The following is a 24891-nucleotide window of genomic DNA, read 5'->3' on the forward strand; positions in this document are numbered from 1 at the left end:
ATTAAGGTCAGGGCTTTGTGATGGCCATTCCAATACCTTGACTTTGTTGTCCTTTAGCCATTCTTCCACAACTTTGGAAGTATGCTTGAGGTCATTGTCCATTTGGAAGACCCATTTGCGACAAAGCTTTAACTTCCTGACTGATATCTCGAGATGTTGCTTCAATATATCCACATAATTTTCCTTCCTCGTGATGCCATCTATTTTGTGATGTGCACCAGTCCCTCCTGCAGCAAAGCACCCCCACAGCATGATGCTGCCACCCCCGTGCTTCATGGTTGGGATGGTGTTCTTCGGCTTGCAAGCAACCACCTTTTTCCTCCAAACATAACGATGGTCATTATGGCCAAACAGTTCTATTTTTGTTTCATCAGACCAGAGGACATTTCTCCAAAAAGTAAGATCTTTGTCCCCATGTGCAGTTGCAAACCGTAGTCTGGCTTTTTTATGGCGGTTTTGGAGCAGTGGCTTCTTCCTTGCTCTGCGGCCTTTCAGGTTATGTCGATATAGGACTTGTTTTACTGTGGATATAGATACTTTTGTATCGGTTTCCTCCAGCATCTTCACATAAATATAATAGAATTGCATGAGACTTGCTTTTAAATGGTGTCGTGACGAGACTTACTTTAATGTATTGACTGTTATTTATCGAATCACCTAACTATGTTTATTGTCCCTCGATTAAATTAATAATGTAACAATTAACTCATTAGGAATTTGGGGCACCACGGAAAAAGTTGTTTAACGAGTTACCATCTCCCAAATTAAACTCTTAGAAGATATGTTATATATCGATAACAGTCATTTATTAAATAATTACCTCTTATCAGTCTCATTCTGAACGTCGCATAATCCTTGAACCTGCAAGAACCCTAAACTTATTGATGAATCAGCAATACACAAATTGGCTTAATTATTTATTTACTAACTAACTAAATAATAACACAGAATACAAACACACACAGGTTATTGATTACTAACGTAATACAATGGAAACAGGTCCCTAGTGGACTGGACTAACAATAGCATGAATGCTTGGGTAGAAGGAGGGTTGGCTGATTCAGAGAGAGTGGGGGAAAGGAAGAGACAAAGGAATTCACCTATCGGACATTTGTAAACTACGCTCACGGAAATACAAATGCTTAGAACCCTAATCATCGCTCATTCGGATTAGAAAGGAGGCGCCATATTACCCTGTGCCGAATGGCCAAGAGGGGAAGACTGAGGGACATCTGCGAGAGGCAAAGTCTGAAACCTTCTGTCGTCTTCACTCCTTTGTGTACCGAACTCCGGTTGTGAGCTTGGTTGCTTAACTGGGTAGTCACGTTGTAGTTCCGGAATTCCTCCAGATGGTCCCTAAGGGTGGTATTCTGCTGCATAGCAGAGTCCACTTGGGTGCTTAGAGTACTTATTTCAGACACGTGAGTGTCACACTTGCTCCGTTCGGCCTCATACTTATCTGACATGGTTTGCAGGTAGAGGGCTTGAGTACGGAGTGAGAGATTCAGTGATGAGATTTCCTCCGCTTGCTTAGAAATCAATATTTCCATCTTCATCACCTGAATTCTCACATCATTCATTTGGTCAGCGACTTCAATGGGTTTCGCTGATTTGTCACCCAACTTGGTCATTGTGTTCATTAACTGATCGTCTTTGGTGTGCAGCATTTGGACTAGAACATTATTGCTTTGAGTACAATTCATCAAAACTGCATGTATGTTATCAAATTGCGCGCTCCTGTTTATGGATAAGTCGTCAGATTTATCTAGTTTGGTGTGGACTTTGTCGTATTTAGTTTTTGCTAAATCGAGTTGTTCTTGTAGAAGACGATTTCGTTGAAGAGTTTGTGCTCGTTCATCGTCATAATTTTTGCAATTACTTTTAAATTGTTCTGTTTTCAAACGCAGTTCCTCGGTTAACATAATGTTTTCCTCATCTGCTTTTGTCATTCGTTTCCCGGTCCTCTCCACCTGTCCCTTCATATGAACCATTTCTTGCTCGTGCTTCAGCTGTGCACTGCGGTATTGGACCGATGCCAATCTCTGATGGCGATACATCAGGGCTAAACTGGAGAGAACCTTTAGAAGGCCTGCGCCCGATGGTTGATTTTGGAGAGCGTTTTTCGCAATTTCTCCTGTTTTCCCGCTAATGGCATAGTTGGGTTGGTATCGCTGCTGAGGTCAGCGATCAATCCTTTTATGGGTGAGGGTTCACTAATTAGCGGGGGAGTGGGGACCACCCCCCCTGATACCTTGCACATTATTCAATTTTTTTAATGGTTTTATTTTTTTTCAAAGTTTGGGTTTTGAGTTGTTGGAAGCTGCAAAAACGATTTAAATCTATTTATAGACATTAATGAACCATCACTACTGCATCAGGAATGTGGGAGTTGGAGGTGAATGAATTTGCAAAAGCAAATTGAGTTGATTAATCAATGTTAATGATTAATCATACCTGGATAGGCTATCTGGGAATTAAACTTTAATTAACCTGAGAAGCGTTGCTTTATCTAGGTTAATATGGAAAAGTTTAAATTGTCTCCTTTGTTGAACCAAATCAATTTGGATCTTATCCAAATGATCAAACGGAAAAGGTATGTTCAGCAATTTAACTTATTCAATTGAATGAGACAATGATATCAAATCAGTTGAGATTTGCTGGATATCATAAATGTAGCCCGTAGTTACACACTATAAGAACATGTTTTGCCCTCACATAGAATATATATTTTTTTATTACTTGCAATTCTTCACCACTAGGGGTTACTGATCGCAGAATGCTGAACTCAGTCTGCAGCTGGCATGTAAAGTTGTCTAGAGAACTTTCACTAAAGACACGAGTTGGGAAGGACAATCCCTCTCCGACAACCACTGGCACATCTGAAGTATCTATCAAACAGATCAACTCTACGAACTACAGGGTACGCTGAAGTATCCATTCTAACCACCACTACGATCAGAAACTCTACCAAGGACATTGGGATCTCTGGTGGGCAAACCAGAGTCCTACATAATCAACTCAACTATTGAGGACAGCTACACGTAAATACATGTTGCATTTCTAATCCGAATGAGTGTTTAGTGGGGTTTTATTTCCTTGAGCGTAGTTTCCAAAGTAACCACGATAGTTTGAATCTCTGTCTCTCCCTTCCACTCTGACCCTCCTTCTACCCAAGCATTCAAGCTATTGTTAGTCCAGTCCACTAGGGACCTGTTTCCATTGTATTATGTTAGTAATCAATAACCTGTGTGTGTATTTAGTTAGTAAATAAATAATTAAGCCAATTTGTGTATTGCTGATTCATCAATAAGTTCAGAGTTCTTGCAGGTTCAAGGATTATGCGACGTTCAGAATGAGACTGATAAGAGGTAATTATTTGATAAGTGACTGTTATCGATATATATAAGAGTTTAATTCGGGAGATGGTAACTCGTTAAACAACTTCTTCCGTGGTGCCCCAAATTCCTAATGAGTTAATTGTTACATGATTAATTTAATCGAGGGACAATTAAACATAGTTAGGTGATTCGATAAATAACAGTCAATACATTAAAGTAAGTCACGCCACGACAATGGCAACATTTTCTCTACACCACATGGCAAAATGTGTAGAATTGCTCAAAATTAACTTTAAAAACGTAAAATATGTCTCTCGGATATAAAGAGTGGGTCCACAAAATGTGTAGAATTGCAGAAATGTACACAACTATTTTTTTCTCTTCACTGTCAAGAGGCGGACCATTAAAATGTTTTGCTCACAGAGGGGCCCACAAATCTTTTTTTGCTTAGGGCCCCCAAAAGGCTAGGGCTGGCTCTGACTGCATGTGGTACAGTAGGTGTGGATGTGGGGACGCAGACCTGTGAGCCACTGCGGCCCCTCATGATGAGTTCAGATTTTTTGTGGCCCCCACCCACATCAAAGTTGCCCATCCCTGCTCTATGATTAGACCTATACACAGAAGAGGAAATGGCTATTTTTTTCCTGCCTTGATGAACACAAGGTACTACTGCTAGATGCTATTAGATTATGTACAGCTGTGTAGAGGAATCATCCACTCAAAAGCATGTTTATTGATACTGTATCGCATGTACTGTACGTTCACATACAGCTCTCTTTCCCTTCCTCCTCACACTCCTCTCACTTATGTGACCATAAATTCTTCATGCCTGCTTTCCAGTGTGAGAAAAGTCAGATGTGGTATGAGCTGGGCTGGCTGTATGCAGAATCAAATTCCACATGCATACTAATACCACCCAAAGAGGAGGGGTCTAAACAAGCAGGTGGTGTTTACAAATGAGGACGCCCGAACTGTCAGCACTCTGTGAGCACTCAGCCCTGTTAGCACTCAGCCCTGTGGGCCCTTAGCTCTGTGAGCATTCAGTCCTGTCGGCCCTAAGCTCTGTGAGCCATCGGCTGCTGATTTGGTTATGGGATGGCATTTTGGGACAGCTAGATGTGGACGCGCCATTCTAAGTGGGTGGAGCGAGACAGTGAATGCTGTCTGTCACATTGAATTGTTCTCCTTACTGAGGTGTTTGTTGTCTTCAAAATGGCAAAGGATGATTTTTTTATGAGAGAAAGAGAAAGATGGTTGTTTACTTGCTGCTGCAAGTGTGAGGTTGTGCTTTTCTTCAGTTGGAGCTGACATTACACATTTACGCAAGGAGATCATTGTCTGTGTTAAGAAGCTCTTCATCGATGGAGGACAAGAGGACATTCTATTCTTCTGAAGTTCTGCCACATTTGCTTGCAAGAAATGACAGCAAACAGCTCAGCTGATCTACTAGGAAGGAAGGGTAGTGATAATAACCCATGCTGTGGTGTATTCAGATCCAATCATCACATAATGACACACTTGACTGCAAGAGACTGCACTGCGCTGATAGCAGTGAACTGTGGTGAGGATGGTCAATCCTGATAAAGGCCTGCTTGATGAATGTAGCTAACATGGCGCCCCTCAGCCACACTTACTTGAAACATTTGAAGCATGGCAAGCATTGATTGTCTGTTGTATTATCCATTTGGTACAACAGAACAGAATGTTTTATGCCATTGTTGATAGCTAACGACAAAAAATGGTATAGCTTGATACACAGAGAGAATGGAGAGAGTACTAGAACAGGATCCCGTGTAGGCTACCATTAGATGGAACATCAAAGTGGGAGTTATTGCTCTTTTCATAGAGAATGCTCCTTGTGTTACAGTCAAAAAGAGGTGGTCAAAGGGATGAAAGGACCACTCAAAGACAGGAGCCCTCTCAGAGAGAAGAGAACAGCTCTCATTCTTCTATCTTCCTGTATGTAGCCTAGTACTGATGGATACGGGCCTAACTCTGAGAGGCGTAGCACTACTATTATAGTGCTCTTACTAAATCCCTCCCTCCCTCCGCCCGACCAGACCCGTACTCAACCCTCTGTGAATTAATGGTGCATCCTGAGTATTAGTATTCTGGGGCCGGATGGATCGTTGTTGGATCTGGGCGAGGATTAGCCTGCCTCTTAACATTTTAGCTAATCTGGTTAACACTTGTTTTTATTGACATCTGAACAACATCCCAGCCCTCTCTCTCGTTCTCTGCTTAGTTTAAAGAATATTCAGGGTTACATTTACACATTTAAGTCATTTAGCAGACACTCTTATCCAGTGCGATTTAAAGGTGCAATTAGGGTTAAGTGCCTTGCTCAATGGCACATCAACCAATTTTTCACCTAGTCGGCTCAGGATTCGAACTAGCGACCTTCCGGTTACTGGCTACCTGCCGTTAAATGTGTTTGCTATCATCCCTAGATTACTCTTTATTCATCTGGAAGATAGTGCTATTCGCATCATGATAGGCAGGTTGACAAAACACACATTTGGGTCTAAAATCAAATCAGATTCCACCATAGTTAGTTTGCTCAGTTGATTAGTTGATCATTTAACTTTAATCACTGGACTTAATGATCCAGTAGGAACATTTCAGTTGGTTCTTTCCCAGATTAAAGTCCAGACATGAGGTATAGCTACATCACAGGTCGTTGGTGGCACCTTAATTGGGGAGGACGGGCTCATGGTAATGGCTGGAGCGGAATGAGTGCAATGTTATCAAATACATCAAACACATGGTTTCAATGTATTTGATGCCATTCTATTCGCGCTGTTCCAGCCATTATTATGAGCCGTCCTCCCCTCAGCAGCCTCCACTGAGCTAATTGAACGTTAAGACGCAGACATTTTGTGCACATTCTTGTCTCAAATAGTAGAAAATGATGGTTGAAAACAGCCTCTGCTTAAATTATTCAGAATGTCTATTAGGCCTAATATCACCACTGAGCCGGTCCCATGTGCACCAGTCAGCCACTGTAACTGATGTCATTGTCTATAAAAACAGTGTATGCTGTTGAAAAAGCCCTGGGGAGTGTAGGAGTGTAGCCTAGCTTTCATATGGTAGTTTTTTTTTCATTTTTCACCTTTATTTAACCAGGTAAGCCAGTTGAGAACAGGTTCTCATTTACAACTGCGACCTGGCCAAGACAAAGCAAAGTAGTGCAACAAAAACAACACAGAGTTACATATGGGGTAAAAAAAAAAACATAAAGTCAGAAATACAACAGAAAATATATATACAGTGTGTGCAAATGTAGCAAGTTATGGAGGTAAGGCAATAAATAGGCTATAGTGCAGAATAATTACAATAGTATTAACACTGGAATGCTAGATGTGCAAGAGATTATGTGCAAATAGAGATACTGGGGTGCAAAAGAGCAAATTAAATAACAATATAGGGATGAGGTAGTTGGGTGGGCTAATTTCAGATGGGCTGTGTACAGGTGCAGTGATCGGTAAGGTGCTCTGACAACTGATGCTTAAAGTTATTGAGGGAGATAAGAGTCTCCAGCTTCAGAGATTTTTGCAATTTTTGCAATTCGTTTGCAATTCGTTTAGCTGGATAAACACAACAGAAATCCCAGCAGTCCTGGGTCTGTCTGGGTCAATAGTAGGGCGGCAGGTAGCTTAGCAGTTAAGAGTGTTGGGCCAGTAACTGAAAGGTCGCTGGTTAGTATCCCCGAGCTGACTAGGTGAAATATCTGCCCTTGAGCAAGGCACTTAACCCTAATTGCTCCTGTAAGTCGCTCTGGATAAGAGTGTCTGCTAAATGACTACAATGTAAAACTGGAAATGTAATGGTGGAACTTTAAAGTACTGTATGTCTCTGGGATTTCCATAAATCACAAGGAATGCATCATCTTAAGCGTCCGTCCCTGGCATTAGTGCTCAGCTCTTATCAATGGTTCCCTTAGCCCAGTTTCCAGAACTGTGGCTAATAACATGACCATATTAACCCTGGCTGGGATTTTACCAAGCCCTTTATCCTGTCGCTAAGACAGGCAGGAATGGATGTTAATTCACATGTGCTTTGCTTTGGCCACTGGACACTGCCCCCCACAAAGTATTTTCTGACCCTGGATGACCCTGGATTTGTATACGTTATTTTCTTATCTGTGAGTTCTATAAGCTAGTTGTTTTATCTACTATATGGCTGCAATAACAACAGCTTAGTGGTCATGGGGACATGAATGTAGGAGGTGATGGTTGGGTTTTTAGAGACATTTGTCAAAACTATGACAGTATAGAAAACAATATATTGTTTCATCCTTACATACTATTGATTGAGTGCTGTTGCTGTTGATGTTGTCCAGACAGAGCAGAGCTGGGTAGGCCTAATTTCTCCCATCTAAAGCATTAGAATGAGTTCTTAAAGACGATAAATGAATGTCTGCCTTCATTAGGACAAAGGGAGGGGGGCAAGGCGCTGGAAGGCACTGCTCGCTGACAGGCCCAGTAACGCTTCATTGTCCCTGATCTCAAGTTTCATAAAAAACACTGCTCCTCGTTAAAGAACGCATGCGGCAACGTGCCTCTCTCTCTCTCGCAGTAACACGTTATCTCCTCACCACCGTGAAATGCTGTAATTAACATTCAACAACTGTAACCGATCTGTCGTTCCTCCTCTCTACCCGCTAATTACCAGGCTATTGTGCAGCAGGCTTGTAAGTGGGCTTTTCTTCTATAGTGGGACATGTGGGTACACATTTGCAGTTTATGTATATCTGTCTGGATTTGTTAGGGGTGGTGTAGGTTGGGGATGCGGCCTTCTCTCCCGCTCCAATTTCGCTCTGGTGTTTGTCAGACCATGAGACATCCCGAAAATCGGTCTTCTCACGAAAACGTCTGTAGTGTCCCCTCTATAGAAAGATGAGACTCATGAACATGATGGTGTTCTCCGTTTTGCTCTACGACCCCCACAAGCGTCACAGGTCTCGTCTGAAGTCGGTACAGCCGATCTGCCAACTTCTGTCTATAGCTTCCGAACAGTTTGGGCTACACACTAATATGACCCCTCTATGGAAAGGTGAGTCTCTCATGTCAGTTGTTTTGCTCTAGGATGCCCACAAGCCTCACAACACTAGTCTGAAGGTAGCCGGTACCAGTAAAAACTATACTGTATATGGAGATAGTTTAGTGCCTAAAATAAGGGGTTAAATACATGTACAAAATAAAATAAAATGGTTTCCTTTCTTATATCTCTCAGATATAGGACAGACACTTCAGAACGAACTTCCTTTAAATTTTTTTGGGGGGGACTATCTGTTTATCCATGTATGAAGCTGTTATTCAATGTGTTTCTATGGGCTAATAGCAGTAAGGCCAAATTCAATAATGCATCAAATATATATACAGTACCAGTCTAAAGTATGGACACACCTACTCATTCAAGGTTTTTTCTTTATTTTTACTATTTTCTACATTGTAGAATAATAGTGATGACATCAAAACTATGAAATAACACATATGGAATCATGTAGTAACCAAAAAAGTGTTAAACAAATAACAAAAATATTTTTGAGATTGTTCAAATAGCCACCCTTTGCCTTGATGACAGCTTTTCACACTCTTGGCATTCTCTCAACCAGCTTCACCTGGAATACTTTTCCAACAGTCTTGAAGGAGTTCCCACATATGCTGAGCACTTGTTGGCTGCTTTTCCTTCACTCTGCTGTCCGACTCATCCCAAACCATCTCAATTGGGTTGAGGTCTGGGAATTGTGGAGGACAGATGCAGCACTCCATCACTCTCCTTCTTGGTAAAATAACCCTTACACAGCCTGGAGGTGTGTTGGGTCATTGTCCTGTTGATAAACAAATGACAGTCCCAGTAAGCCCAAACCAAATGGGACGGCGTATCGCTGCAGAATGCTGTAGTAGCCATGCTGGTTAAGTGTGCCTTGAATTCTAAATAAATCACAGATATCGTCACCAGCAAAGCACCCCCACACCATAACACCTCCTCCTCCATGCTTTACGGTGGGAACCTCACATGTGGAGATCATCCGTTCACCCACACTGCGTCTCACAAAGACATGGAAGTTGGAACCAAAAATCTCAAATTTGGACTCCAGACCAAAGGACAGATTAACACCGGTCTAATGTCCATTGCTCGTGTTTCTTGGCCCAAGCAGGTCTCTTCTTATTATTGGTGTCCATTAGTAGTGGTTTATTTACAGCAATTTGAACATGAAGGCCTGATTCACACAGTCCCCTCTGAACAGTTGATGTTGAGATGTGTCTGTGACTTGAACTCTGTGAAGCATTTATTTGGGCTGCAATTTCTGAGGCTGGTAGTAACTCTAATGAACTTATCCTCTGGGTCTTCCATTCCTGTGGCGGTCCTCATGAGAGCCAGTTTCATCATAGCGCTTGATGGTTTTTGTGACTGCACTTGAAGAAAATTTCAAAGTTCTTGAAATGTTCCATATTGACTGACCTTCATGTCTTAAAGTAATGATGGACGTTCTTTCCCCTTTGCTTATTTGAGCTGTTCTTGCCATAATATGGACTTGGTCTTTTACCAAATACGGCTATCTTCTGTATAACGCCCCTATCTTGTCACGACACAACTGATTGGCTCAAACGCATTAAGAAGGAAAGAAAATACACAACTTATGCATTCCAGGTGACTACCTCATGAAGCTGGTTGAGAGAATGCCAATAGTGTGCAAAGCTGTCATCAAGGCAAAGGGTGGCTATTTGAAGAATCTCACATATAAAATATATTTTGATGTGTTTAACACTTCTTTGGTTACTACATTATTCCATATGTGTTATTTCATAGTTTGATGTCTTCACTATTATTCTACAATGTAGAAAATAGTAAAAATAAAGAAAAACAGTTTAATGAGTAGGTGTGTCCAAACTTTTGACTGGTAGTGTATATATATATATTTTTATATACCTTAAGGGGTCCTAAAATTCCAAATCAAATAGCTATATGACTAGATATAGGCTACTGTCGGTGGGGTAGGCTAAATAATTACAAGCGAATAGGCCTAATTAAGAGAATAGTGATAAAGGAAAATATAATTCCAAGAGTCTACGTTATTTATTTATTTTTACCTTGGGCTTCAGGGCTTCCGTAAGAATATCATACACACTCTAGTGTAGACATTGTATGTATTCTCTGTATTGGAATGAATTATATATGGTAATTTAGCAAACACTTTTATCCAAAGCGACTTTGATATACAGTACAGTATATGTGGCCAATGTGGGAATCAAACCCGCAACCCTGGTATTGCCAGCACCATGCTTTATCTAACCCAGTAAGCCATTGACAATACAAAGTTGTTCTTAGGTCTCTGCCACAGTGAAAGAATGATAGGAATGATGGTTCTCTTATGACAGGTACCGAGACATTTCCGCAGCTCTCCACCGTCTCTTATTGTAGAGCTCACAAATTGAGGCCTCCCCCTAAGTATGCTTTCGGTGGTCTCATCCTGGATGGTACACTGTGTATTTTCAACGTAATGGTGAAGGGTGTATTGGAGGCCCATTCGCCAGGCTCACAATTACTGTAATTACACATTTCAAGTTGACGCATGCCTGTGGTGGTGAATAAATGGAGGGTACAATTATTAAAGGAGTCCTGCTATGTACTCTTCTTCCTCTCAGCCACGCATGATTTCTCCTGACATGGTCGGTGGTGGTGTTTACCATTCTATCACATTCAATACAACTTGTAATTGGAGATGTATAGCCACTGATACGCCTGTACCACACACTGAAAAACTAATTTACAGTAGTATGTGGTTTAAGCACATTTTAGGTTTGGTACATTTCCCACATACACACAGTAGTGTAGTAGTGCCACTTCCCTTTTAAGTTGAAGTAATAAATGCTGTGTAGCTCCACCCCTGTCCTGAACCCTAGCAACAACCAATCACAACAAACCTTTTGAATAATTAGTCAGAGTCAACTGATACTCTGGCTCCATCAGGCCTGTCATCTATTCCTGGAGTCTCCCACAGGCGGCCAAAAGCCAAAGCCAATTAACTGTGTTCAATTCTGCTCAATTTAATCTATTCTGTTGATGCAGCGGACCTTGTTATTCTAAGGTGACCAGAAGTAAGTAAGAGGATGCGGCCTGCCTCTGAAACCGAGTGCAGTCAGTGGGGGTAACGGTCATCAAATTATCAGTGTAACACAGGGCTAGGTCTGGGCCTAGCTTCCTCTGTGGTCTGGTCCCTTATCCTTATCTATCAGTCTGCTACTGCAACAGCATCTCCTCTTCTCTTCTTGGGGTTAAGGCCCTAATGTGGTTTAGGTTTCACTGAACTAACGGAGGCCAGAGAGGACAAACAAAACGAAATGGCTGCCTTGTCTGTTGTTTCTTATCTTGGTTTCGCTAGGCTAGCAGGTCAGGAGAGAGGCAGGATGGTTGAATGGTTGAAGGTTTTTGGCTTAGTTTTGGCAGTCCATGCTACTTACAGGTTGGTCTGTAGTTTGGCTCACCCTCACTAATGCTCACATTAGCAACTCTTATCTTGCTTGTTGTTTTTCACAAATGGCACATACACTGTGGGTTGTTCTCCAGTATCACTATGACTCACCATAAGTGAAAAAGTTGAAGTAGTAAATGCTGTGTAGCTCCACCCAGGGGTTTGAACTTTTACTCTGCACCTTATTTCTTCCCCGCATCCTGCTACAGTTGGCACTGTTGGCTGCAGAAAACCTCGACCACACAAAGGTTGAGGTTACAGACTGTAACAGCTAGGCAGCAGGCCTACGCTAAAAAGCCTGCTTGCTTGCCTGTCTCTATACTGGAGTATTTAACACGTCTGTCAGGTTTGATAGACTTGCTGTGTTTTGTAAACTGAGCAAACACAAAAAAAGGCTGTTGTCAGATACTTAGGACAGGTTTTGTCAAGGACAACATTCTAGAGTCAAAGGATACGTTTCCCACTAAATGGCAAACCTGTTTAAACACTGTCTAAAAAGCAACATGCTTCATTAAAAGCCCACCTCGCTTATATTCAGGGGATATACGTATATGTTATAGAGTTGTGTGCTGTTCTGGGTGTTGTTATTAGTGTAATATCCTGAGTCTAAATACAGTATCACTGTCAGCTGACACATCGAGGAGACCACAAAGGCCTTCTTTCAGCTTAACGACTAAATTGTGTGCTTAATTCATTTTCACGCTCATCTCACGTCTAATGTCCCCTGCAACATTAACAAGTCCTATCTGCAACCATACTTTCTCAATTGGATATACTGTGGCTCCCCGGCTAATCTGCAAAAAAATTAACTTTGACTGTGATGGATTTTACAGATAGGGAGAAGATGTTGGCATGAGAGCAAAGAGGTCTTTACAAGAAATGTGAACAAAGGAGAATGTATTATCTTCAGAAGTGGAAAGGGGGGAAGAGAGGGAGGGAGGGAAACAATCCTCATATGGCTTTCTATTAGACTGTTAAAGACAGATCTAATATTAATATGGGTAATGTGAGGAACACTATCATCCATTGACCCGGTGTGTCTTATGACTGGCTTGACGCTTGACACTCTTTGGTCTTGTGGTTTTTCTCGGTCTGCAGTTTCGGTTCAGGGAGAAGGCAGAGTGTAGAGGTATTTTTAAAAGCTATTGCACTTACTGCTCAGTTCATGAACTTCACTTCTTTATTTGTTCTCCTCCTTCCTTAGCTAGTTTGCTCAAAGCACAACCTTATTAGTATCTCCCAGACAGTAACAAGAAAGCCTGCAGCTTCTGTTTACAGGCTATTCAATCACTTTAAGTGCTGGTGGCAGACTGATTTTCTTGGGAACACATTGGCTACAATCCCCCCTGGCTCTTAGCATACGTGTTATTTATCATATGAACATTTGGAACTGTCAGGCTGGCCTGTTTTACTAGGTTTGCCTTAGGGTGTGGGATGGGGGATCAGGGTTGGCGAGTAGCGGTGTGGGGGTAAATGGGAACTTAAGGTAGAGTAATATAAAGCAATGAAGCCATAATGTACTTCAGGAAATACCTCTGAGTGCCGAAAGATTGACTCTCTGATGAACTGAAGTGGTTTACGTTTATAAAGCCTCGGTAGATGATGTGTGATCTTTACAAGGGCTTTTCTTTAAAAATGGGTCAATTTGTGTCTCACTTTCTTTTCCTCAGGGCTCGATATTAAACTGTAACTGATAACAAAGCACACATAGAAAAATATCCCCCATGTCTGAGAAAACAGTTTATGTTCAGTTAGAGTTATTTGCACTGTCTAGCCTTGTTCGTAGATTGCAAACGTGGCATAGCCTAACCAACCTTTTATCCAAAGTGACTTAGAACACTGAGTGCATACATTTTTGTATATATGACCCCAACAGGCATTGAACCCATGACACTGGCATTACTAGGGCAACACACTTGAGCCACACAGGCCCACCATCAAATAGCCTAGTGTAAGTGGAGGAGGCCATTAAGATTGAACATCCCGTCACATTCCTGCCTCTCAGTGTCACTGTGTTTTTGTGACCTCAAACCTGGTGACACCCTCTGGCAACAGCTACTCCTCTGCCAGCTGCTAGGCTAACTTTCTGCAAGGCCAGGAGAAAAAGAGCTGACGTACACCAGGCGGGCTGTGCACCAGATCTTAATATAGCAGCAGGCTAGCAGGGTGGCGGTGGACAGACCCACCCCGATTAATGACTGTTGTCTCTTCTTTGCAGTTCACTTCTTTAAAAAGAGACGAGCACCCGTTTGGGAGACATGAGGTGAGGTCATATGAGCTAAGGGTCACACACATGCACGCATGCTCGCACACGCATACACACGAACCATTTTCACCCTCATCACTTATAGGGAGATTACCTCTTACATACTTAAGCCACAGCATATTATATAACAAAGCATTTGGAAAGAATATTGTTTGTTTATTTAGATTATATCAGTTGGAATGCATGACAGTTGGAATGCATTCAGTCACAGAAAGGTTATGAACAGATCTCAAGTCCACATGAGAGATACACATGTCCAATTATTGAGCAATGCACAGTGCTTTCAGAAAGTATTCACACCCCTTGACTTTTTCCACATTTTGTTGTGGTACAGCCTGAATTTAAAATGGATTAAATTGAGATTTTTTTGTCACTGGCCTTCACACAATAAATGTTTACAAATTGATTAAAAATGAACATGTATAGAGTTAATAAGTATTCAACCCCTTTGTTATGGCAAGCCTAAATAAGTTCAGGAGTGAAAATGCACATAACAATTCACATAATAAGTTGCATGGACTCACTCTGTGTGCAACAATGAGTTTTGAATGACTAACTCATCTCTGTACCCCACACACACAATTATCTGTAAGGTCCCTCCGTCGAGCAGTGAATTTCAAACACAGATTCAGCCTCGCAAAGAAGGGCACCCGACATTGAATATCATTTTGAGTATGGTGAAGTTATTAATTACACTTTGGATGGAGTATCAATATACCCAGTCACTACAAAGATACAGGCGTCCTTCCTAACTGCTTCCTTCCTAACTGCCGGAGAGGAAGGAAGCCAATCAGGGATTTTTCACCATGAAGCCAATGGTGACTTTAAAACATCTACATAGTTTAATGGCTGTGATAGGAGAAAACTGAGGATGAATCAACAACATTGTAGTTATTCCACATACTAACCTAATTGACTGAGTAAATAAAAAGAAGGAAGCCTGTACAGAATTTAAAAAATCACCTTTCAGCAGGACAATAACCTAAACACAAGGCCAAATATACACTGGAGTTGCTTACCAAGACGACGTTGAATGTTCCTGAGTGGCCTAATTACAGTTTTGACTTAAATATGGCAAGACTTGAAAATGGCTGTCAAGCAATGATCAACAATCAACTTGACTGAGCTTGAAGAATAAAACAAACAAAAAATGGCAAATATTATACAATTCAGGTGTGCAAAGCTCTTAGAGACTTACCCAGAAAGGTGATTCTAACATGTATTGACTCAGGGGGTTGAATACTTATTTAATCAAGATATATGTGTTTTATGTGTCATGAATTGTATACAAATGTTAGAATTTTTCTTCCACTTTGGCATTGCATGGTCTTTTGTGTAGATAGTTGACAAAAATGACAATTAAATCAATTTTAATCCCACTTTGTAACACAACAAAATGTGACCGACCAGCTTGATTCGATCCTATGTAGCAAAATTTGAAATTGTGTTTTTTACATTGGATAAAAGTAGAGACTCAGAGCTAGAAAATGGTATATCATACACCACAGTTGAGGAACAATGGGAAAGTAATTCTGCTTTGAAAGTTGGTAAACTTGTAACCCCACTTTTGAGAAAATGTAACTTGAATGTTTTGGTACACCTACTGAAGAGCTCTTCTTTTTCTACACCCATTCAGCATCGTTCACACCCTCTTAAGCCTTAGCTCCACCCATCTCTTTAAGGATTCACATGAGGCCATGTGCTAAACAGAGCGAGTAAGGTAGTGTAGTAAACAACCAAAGATTTCAAGACTAAAAGTGGTGAAAGTAGTAGAAAAATACACTTTATCTAGTCCTTGGCCTATATCCTAATCTGACTTTGGTACAGGTCATGTTGTTCTTCACATTACCGTCTCTGGTAAACACACACTATATCAAATAACATCTACGTTTATTTGTCACATGCACAGGATACAGGAGGTGTAAACGGTACAGTGAAATGGTTACTTGCATATTTGCATAGTAGCAATATAAAAAATAGAAAGTATCCAGATAATGTTATAATTATTAGATGATTCTTACCCAGACACACTTGTCTAAATTGATGGGTCATGTGAAAGAAATGCTATAACTCCCCCCGCCACATTTAGCTAAGTGGATGGGTCACTATTGTCTAGACATGTACACATGTTCATGAAATACAATAGATTACCGTAATCACCCCCAGACACACCTGGCTAACTTGATGGGTCATGTAATCATCTGGCGAAGTGGAGTCTTTTGTTTAGACATGTAGCTAACTAACTAGCTAAACAATGAACCTAATGGTGCTTTCAAGACAACTGGGAACTTGCAAAAATATGAGGTCAAATCATGACATCAGGAATCTTCAGATCGGAAAGTTGGGGCTCCCGAGTTCCCGAGTTGGAATTCCGAGTTGGATGACCGTTAAAAATAATTTTTCCCAGTTGGAGCTAGTTTTTGCTCAAGTTCCCAGTTGTCTAGAAAGCACTGAAGTTGGAGATTTATGAGTTGCCAGTTCCGAGTTCCCAGTTGTTTTGAACACGGCAATGATCCCAACCCATTCTGATTGTCATAGCTAGCCATCATGCATGAATCAGCAGGTAGCTAAAGCTAACCAACTAGGTTCAATGTTAGCTAGCTAGCTAACATTAGGCTATAACTAGCAATGCAAATGGATTTCTGAGATACAAATAATATTACTACACAGATCAGACACGTAATGTTAGCAAGCAAAATTAGAAACGCATAATAGCTGAAAATGTAGCTCGTTAAACCCGTATACATAGATGAACGCTTCTCCCCCTCTGTCACAGATGCCATGGTTGCCCTTACTTTGAAGATGTAATTGGAAGACAGGTGTTTTATACAACAGCCTTCTGTGTTCTCTTTTCAACTCCCTCCGCATATTTGCAATCAAACGCCAGAATTTTCTCCATCTCCTTAGCTATCATACTCTGCTTCCACCGGACATTTCACTGATTTCAAAACTTGGTCAACTTCTTCCTTGACAACAACACTGTTGATCGCTGTTTATTCCCCATCACTGTCATCAGAAGACTGTACAATGTCTAGTTCAATGAAAATGTTTTTACCTAAAATCAGGGATATCCTCATTGTCTGATTAATTTTCAGAGTCAGAGAGTGTCAGCATGGCATGATAATCTTCCAGAAAGTGGAGAGCGGTAGCAACACTTTTGCAGTTCTTCATGATATCTTTCAAAAAAGCAGCAGTAGAAAGGATTATCTACACATACTGAAAAGCTCAGGTTATAGCCAGAAGCATGCTACAGGGAAGACCAATCCAAACTCCTCTCTCGGCATGTCCAGCCCATCCATTATCTCAGTCAATCATGGCTAGCGGGAAGGTTCCTGTCTTTTTCCGTGGCTAAACCAACTAGGCTTGTAATTTAACAATTGTATTCATAATTTACAGATGGCATACACGTATGTTATTAAGGCACATGAAAGTTCACATGTTCCAGAAGGGATTTCTGCCCAAAAATGGCCTCTCCTGTGAAGTAGTGACGTGTGATATACACCTAGTTTCCTGAAATGATTAACAAATGTGGAAAAAGTCAAGGGGTGTAAATACTTTCTGAAGGCACTTTATGTCCAAGTATTGGGTGGTGTTGAGTGTCAGCTTTGTTTTAATTACATCTCAGGGCTTTGAGTTCATGCTCAGCCTTCTCTCTCTATATCACTCTCACGCTCACTCTCTCTCTCTCTTTCACTCTGCCTCTGTCTGTCTGTCCCATTGTGACTGGTTCGTGTACATATTCCCCTTCGCTCCGCTTGGCTCTTTAATGAGGGACGTTCATCAGCCATGTTTGAACTGTAGACAGGATTAACTTAATAAAGACTTAATGCACACCTCACTCCCCTGCTCCCCTGTGCACCCAGTCACAGCTCTGCCTGTGTTTGCCTTAACCAGGCCACAGAATCGACAGGGAGCTCCACTCTGCTCTCTCTCTCTCTCTCTTTCACTCTCTCGCTCTGGGCTCCAGGGCCTCCTCCTCCCTCGCCCTCATTTCCCTGGAATTAATTGAGTTCTCATTTTCTGGGTAAGCTAGCAGAAGGGGAAAAAGAGAGGCAGAAAGAGAGAAAGAGAGAGAGCAGAGAGGGGGGTATGGCTCTTCCAGTCTCCCAGGGGGAGTAGACAGCCACTGGGCTCCTCAGGGATGTGGAGGCCCCACCGCACCACACCGCACAGCGCTGTGCTGGCTTATATCTTTATCTTCTCCACAGGGCCCCTGCTGCCAGCTAAATGTTCAGGGAAGCCCTGTGGGCCTCGTGGTCAGGGTCAGGGAGACATGCTGGGTCTCAGAGAGAGAGAGGGAAAGAGAGAGAGCACGCTGAGTCCCCCAGAGTAGAGAACGCCTGCTACTGTCTCATTTTAGCTCTTTGTGTCTACTTTAGTACTAGCTCATACAGAGACAGGGATACAGCTCTCATACTAGGCACAGCATGTGGTGTGCTGCTACTGCGAGCTAATGCTAGCTAACCGCTAACCTTTTCACTCCAGTCTCAGTGGTGGTTTGACTACTAGAAGAACATAGAGATAGGATGTGACATCACTGCACAGGAGTAGCATGTGTTTCAGTGAGAGATAGTATGATGTGTAAGTATGCACTGACCCTACCTTCATGACATGCGTACAGAAACAAGAGAGAGAAATAAGATGTGTACGCACTGACTCCAACTTTATAACATGCATTACAGAGACGAGAGAAAGAGATAGGATTACGTGTATGATAGCGAGATCGGATTACGTGTATGAAGCGTTACAGAGAGAGAGAGAGAGAGAGAGAAAGGATGACTTGTATGTACGCACTGACCTGACCCTACCTTTATGAACCCTTTAAATTATGGACCATTACAACTTAACTCACTGTAATATTGATATGCGGGCGGGCCCACAGATGTCTTGGGTTGCCCTGCTGTAAGTTGAGACAAACACTTAAGAAGTTGTTATGGTGGATTCCTATCCCTCAATGTCTCTGCTTTAGTTTAATACTCAATAATTCAGAATCTAGCTAGCGTTAATGAGTTCCCCATAGGCTGATCCCTACGGAGACTCCCCACTGTGCCTTCACTGTCATGTAGTTATATATCATGTCGCCTTTCAAATCAATTACATTTTGATCTGATAGACATGTAATTCGGCCTGATTGAGTTTTCTGCATGGCGACAGTCAAACTGTTTGTGTGGAAATAGAAACGGAGCCAGTCAAAACAGGAAGCTCCATCAAATTAAAACTGCATTTCATCCTGATTGAGGCTGCCTGCTTGCACGTACAAAAAAACACATGAGACCTATTTATGATAATAATAACAGTAACAATCTGTGTTCTCAGGTTTGTTAGTTTTATTTCCCACATGAAATCCGCCTAAAGACTAAAATAATGTTTGCTTTTATAGCAGGCTTTTATTGTTTGCATCGTGTGTAATTTACCTGATTTAATCCGAACCGTAATGTTTCTCTTTTTTTCTGACTACGTGTCTAGAGACAGGATAAATGAAACCACGCATAGCAGAGCTGCTTTGTTCCACTCAGCTTACAGGTAGATTCATAGGTTAGAAGACAGCCAAGGCCTTAGCCATATTCCTTTGTTCTATAATTGTTAAATAAAAAAACTCTCTCTCCCCCACCTCCCACCTGCAGTATCCAGCATCCAGCCCACCTTTTAGTCTAGTTGAGCAATGGCTGTTGTATCTGTAGTGCTGACAAAAAGCAAAGGAGTTACCAAAAGCTGTACAGGCAGGGTGTGTGGAGATGAATAGAGAGAGGCCTGGATGGATGGAGTCTGTAGTTAGGCACATCAGTCGTGAAATAGTAATGAAATGTGGCTGTTGTCAGCCCCTTTAAGGATAACAGTCGTAGCAAAGCAGGCCGGCTCATCCGTAAGCAGGCAGGATATTGTGCGTGTCAAAGGCGGACTTCTCACCCAAAATAAAACATTTAGAAGGACCACCAATCCCTCTACCACCACATCCACTTATTTCTGGTGCGGCTCTCTCCTTTAAATCCCCTCAGATAGTTGTCTCTTATTGCCCCCATATTCTTAACCCCCTCCCCCTCTCTCCCTCTCCCTCTCTCTCTCGCTCAGTCTTTTGTTACAGTCTTCCATTTTTGCTACAGTACGTGGAGCCAGGGCGCAGTGCTACAATACAATCTCTTCTTTCATTGTGTGCATGGCTGCTGGAAATTGATGTTTTACTGCCTTCATTAAGATGTGCAGCAGTCAGATGCAGTGGCATGGTGTTTTCCGCCTGAAGTTTAGCTCCATGAACCTCGCCATTAGAACACATTATGGCCCCAGATTTCAGGGCACAGTGGAACACTGTATAATTTGATTAGTGTTATTAATCAAGTGGAATAGCTACGCCCCCCCTCTCCCTTTGCTCCCTCTCCGTTACGCCCCCATACCCCCCTGTCTTCCCCATCCTCCCTCCTCCTTCCCTTGCATCTCCTCCAACTCTTCTCTCCTCCCACTGTAACACGCAGCTTGTATGCCTGCCTGCCTGCCTAGTTGTTAAAGGCCTAAGCACTCCTTCCATTTAAAAACAATGATTTACAGCCTGTTTTTTCTTCTCCTGCCCAGCACATAAATCAATTGAGATGAAAGTTCCATAATTGTGCTTGCTGGGAGGGATTTGAGGTAAAATTGCTCTATGAATTTTTTTAACTGAATTTTTACTAGCTGTTCAATGGAGTTGGAAGGCGAGGAAAGGAAGGTGAGGCCAGTAGGATTTATGGGCCTGGAATCTTCATTACTGAAGACATTTTCCTGCAAATGATAGTGCAGACCCCAGAGCGGGGAGAAGTGCCCCACCAGAGAGCTGCCTGGGAGTTTTAACCTGGTTAATCTCTTGTGGAGAGACCATCTCACAGCACTAATGTCATGTGTTAGGGATGAAGGGAGGGAGGGATGGAGGGTAGGCATTTGTTCTCTAGAACAGGGGCTCAAATCATAACTGTGGCTGGGGGTTGTTTAATTTTTTCTACATGGTAATGGATTGCTGGGGTTTAAAATATGCCTCACACAAGAGTTAATTTAATTTAAAGGCTCCTTTGTTTTCCTTCACACGATAGGCATAGGGGATGTATAAAAAATACAAATAAAATTACATTCTGAAATATTACGCGGAAAATGTTAATTATTAATCATAGCGTAATCCATTTGTTGTACTAGTTGAGGCTCGAGGTGGCATAGGGAATGCAGGTAGGGAATAACAGAGATGGCACATTACAAAATAAAGACAGAGGAGGAGGAGAGAAAATACTAATCATCTCTAATAAAGAGTCTCTCTCTCTCTCTCTCTCTCTCTCTCTCTCTCTCTCTCTCTCTCTCTCTCTCTCTCTCTCTCTCTCTCTCTCTCTCTCTCTCTCTCCATGCGCCTTCCTGAGCGTCAATGGAAACAAGCCTCCAGTCTTAATCAAACCTGTCTTCCACCCTGCCGCCATCTTGTTTCTAGCAGCAGCCAATGTGTGATATAATGGTGCATTAAACATCACTGAGGACTCCCGCTATGTTTTTGTTATGGGTACACCCCTCCCTGTCCCCCCACACCCCCTGTCTGTGCACATATGGACTCTGTTGTCATCCTCCTTCACTCTTGGATGTTGTCCTCTTTGATTTATAAAGGAGTGTCATTCTACCTCCTCCTCCTCCTCTCATTCTCCAGTCCAAGATGGCTGCCTCTCCTTCTCTGGTGCCACATGCAGGCAGCCCTTCTTCTCAAGGTTAGCGTTAGCGTCGAAGATGCCAGGTCTCATTCCATATCCTGCCCGGCGTCCGCTAAATTTTACAGCCCAGTAGGCTGAGAAGCGGAGGGGTAAATCTAGTGGAGGGGGGAAAGAGGGAAAAAACAAATGATTGCACAGCCTGTCACTGCTTGAAGTGGATCTCATTCCAGGGGCACTAACAACTAGACGCAATTAGTCACTTCTCACTAGGCCAGACCTGAGACTCTCTTAGAGCCTGGGATGAGGCGAAGGGGAGAATGAAGGGCCGACCCACCCAGCAGCTGCATGGGCTAAGCACATCCATTACATTACAGCAGTGCCTCAGCTCAGCAGACAGACAGAGGGGCTTAGCACTGGAATGGCCCAGAGCAGAGCTCAACTAGGCTGTTCAGCTAGGCTCTCTCTATGGAGAATACAGCAGCCTGAACTATGCTACAACTAGGCCAGCATGTTCTATTTAATTATGTGAGCTAGAATCTGCAGAATTCAGCAGGCTGACCTGTGAGCAGGAGTGTGGCACAGTATGTTACTGATGGAAAGTCAGAGGTGTTGTCTATGTAGGGCTGTTATGAGATTTTGGGATCACAATATGGTGTACCAAAATGGAGCTGGGTCATGAATGGCATTTTAAAAGGTTTAGAAAGAAAACAAACAAAGGAATGTTAGTCTCTTACCTTTCCTCTGTTTCTGCAGGCCAACACAAATCTGTATGTGTTGACTGGTGTGTTTGTGAGTCTCAAGTTTGGCTCCTGAGGCTTTGACGATACCTTTGATGAGCCAGAACAAAAAAACTCCATGACGAAGGTGGGGGGGGGAGTGAGGAAGAAAGGGAAACGTTTGTCCTGGGCCCTGTGCATAGACGCAGCGTGACCAATTGAGGTTGTGGGGATGAATGAGGGTATTCACGGTGCTTAATGAAAGAGCTCCCGCTGGGCCTTGAATGAGGGTGGACCCATCTGCACCACACGGCCAAGCACAAACCAAACCAGTGACCTCGAGAATTACCCAGGAAGCACTTTGTGACGGTCTCCCCAGCAACAGGCCGGGTTCACATGGTAACCAGGCACTTTTCTCAATCAATCCCTGGTTCTGGCTGGCCTCTTCAACAGAATAAAGCAACGTTTCGTCGGAAGGTTGGGTCTGAGGGGCCCCTGTGAAATCAACTTAGAGAGGACATCCAAAAGGAACTGGCAAGGATTATTTAATGTGAAGTAAAACCTCTGAGCTGAGCTCTCGCCCAGTTTAAGAGAGGTGTGGGATGTTGTTGCCCTCTGGAACTTGTTCACCTTCAAAACACAAATAGCTTCTTGTTTGTAGTTGTGTTTGTACATTAAGACTGTAATACACTATGTGTTCAGATTAAGTAGTTGTACTGTAACAGAAAGTGGACCACCGTGAAGTGAAACAGAGACCATCACAGAGATTAGGGATTACAGAGTATTTATAGTTGCATCTGGGATTTGGACATTAGATGTATAGACTTACTGTATGTCACAGGCAGGGCTTAATTTGCCCATGTGAATCAGTTGAATCCCTATCAGCTCTATGGGCCTGGGGAACATAGTGTGACTTACCGGGGTTCTAACTCCCGTCTCCTGTGTGCCACGAGACTGTGTTAGCATGCTAAAATAAAGCCTAGTCTGGGAAATATACAGTAATAGATCATAGAAGTTAGTCAGTGTATCTCTATTCCCTGTTGGAACTTTTGACAGCTATGCGATGACAATCCACCCCTGCGCTGCGTCTCTCCTCCTAACATCACACGGTAATGAGATTGTGCTGCTGGAGATATCACTACAAAGCATGAGTCTGACTGCACCTTCAAACGGGCCTGCCTTGCTTGCCTTCTTTGCCTGGCTTCACTGCCTTGTCTGCCTGCCTGAAACTAAAAGAGGTGCTGAAACAAAACAATCAGAATCATAGGAATCAGAATGAGGAAGCTACCCGTCTTCTCCCCAATTCTCCGCAGATGCCGCCGCCGTACACGGCGATCCTCACAGCGGAACTCTTTCATCCTGAGAGTGATTAGCCATCCGAAACGTTTTAAAGCCCCTTTGAGTGTGTTCTTCCTCAAACCAGAGAGTTCCGTTCTGTTAAGGGGGGTGCTCTTGTTTCGGGAGGAGCGTTCCTCACCGGGCTGCCAGTGATCTCCCCTCTAATTGTGGTGTTCTCTCGTTCTTTCGTTCTCTGATGAAGCTTGCTGTGCATGTTGGCGTGGAAGCCCTTTGAGCACCACTCCACCGTACCGCCGCGGCTTTCTGCTGCTCTCTTGTTCTCCTCCCCGTCAGATCAAGACACAAAAGTCACTCAGGTTTAGAAACCACCCCATTCCGTTGCTTTACATGTACATGCGTCTGCCTGTGTGAGGATGGCTTTGTACTGTACACACTTAACGTACAAATGATCCTTCTGATAAGGCCTAATGCTGACCTGATGTGACCACTACAGGAGGTAGAAGAGATGAATAAAGGACTCCTCCAACCCCCATATTCACTATTATACATTCACATTATCTAATTTTCCCTTCCTGGTACAATTTAAGTGTCTTGAACTTTTTGCAGTTTTTCTATTTCAGAAGCTTTTCTTTCCTTTGCTGTAGGAGAATCTGACACGTTGACAATTGTTTAACTTTTGTAGCTAGTGCATTAAAACAGGAGGGAGTAAGGCCCCATGTTTCAGGGCCTTTGAATGTGGTTCTATAGCACCACGCAGCTTTCACAGGTTAGCTCAAAAGCCCAAATTCTCTGATTGAGAAAAAGACAGGTTGTTAGGACTCAGGGGAAGGAAGGCGGGCAAAAGGTTCACATACACACACACGGACACACACACACAAGCAATGGAGGTAGGGAGAGGGAGTGGGATGAAATGAAGAGAATCTAAGATAAAGGAGAGGAGAGAAGGAGTGAAAACACAGCTCATAAAAATCAGTATTATAACAACATTAATTGATGCTGCTGAGTGCCATATGTGACACCATATGGAGCAGGCACCCCAGAGGCCTGCTGTAATAGACAGCCTGCGGTGGTGCACACAACTTGGCACGTTTACAAACAAGGGACATCCCATTAATATCAGCCTCCGCTCAGATGAAGCAGGGGG

The 24891-nt window shown here is 42.7% G+C and overlaps 1 protein-coding gene across 8 annotated transcripts in view; it reads left to right on the plus strand.

The window, feature by feature from the left end:
* Window positions 1-24891, plus strand: part of LOC121585002 (autism susceptibility gene 2 protein-like) — a 399498-nt gene that overhangs the window by 220053 nt on the left and 154554 nt on the right. For 7 of the 8 annotated variants that reach the window (XM_045225745.1, XM_041901300.2, XM_045225746.1 and 4 more), the window contains exon 5: window positions 14036-14080. The exons of the other annotated variant lie outside the window; for it this stretch is intronic. In XM_045225745.1, coding sequence (XP_045081680.1) covers window positions 14036-14080 — 45 coding nt within the window. The remainder of the gene's footprint in view (window positions 1-14035; window positions 14081-24891) is intronic. 8 annotated transcript variants of the gene reach the window in all.

This window comes from Coregonus clupeaformis, chromosome 16 (genome assembly GCF_020615455.1).
Source record: "Coregonus clupeaformis isolate EN_2021a chromosome 16, ASM2061545v1, whole genome shotgun sequence".
Lineage (NCBI taxonomy): Eukaryota > Metazoa > Chordata > Actinopteri > Salmoniformes > Salmonidae > Coregonus > Coregonus clupeaformis.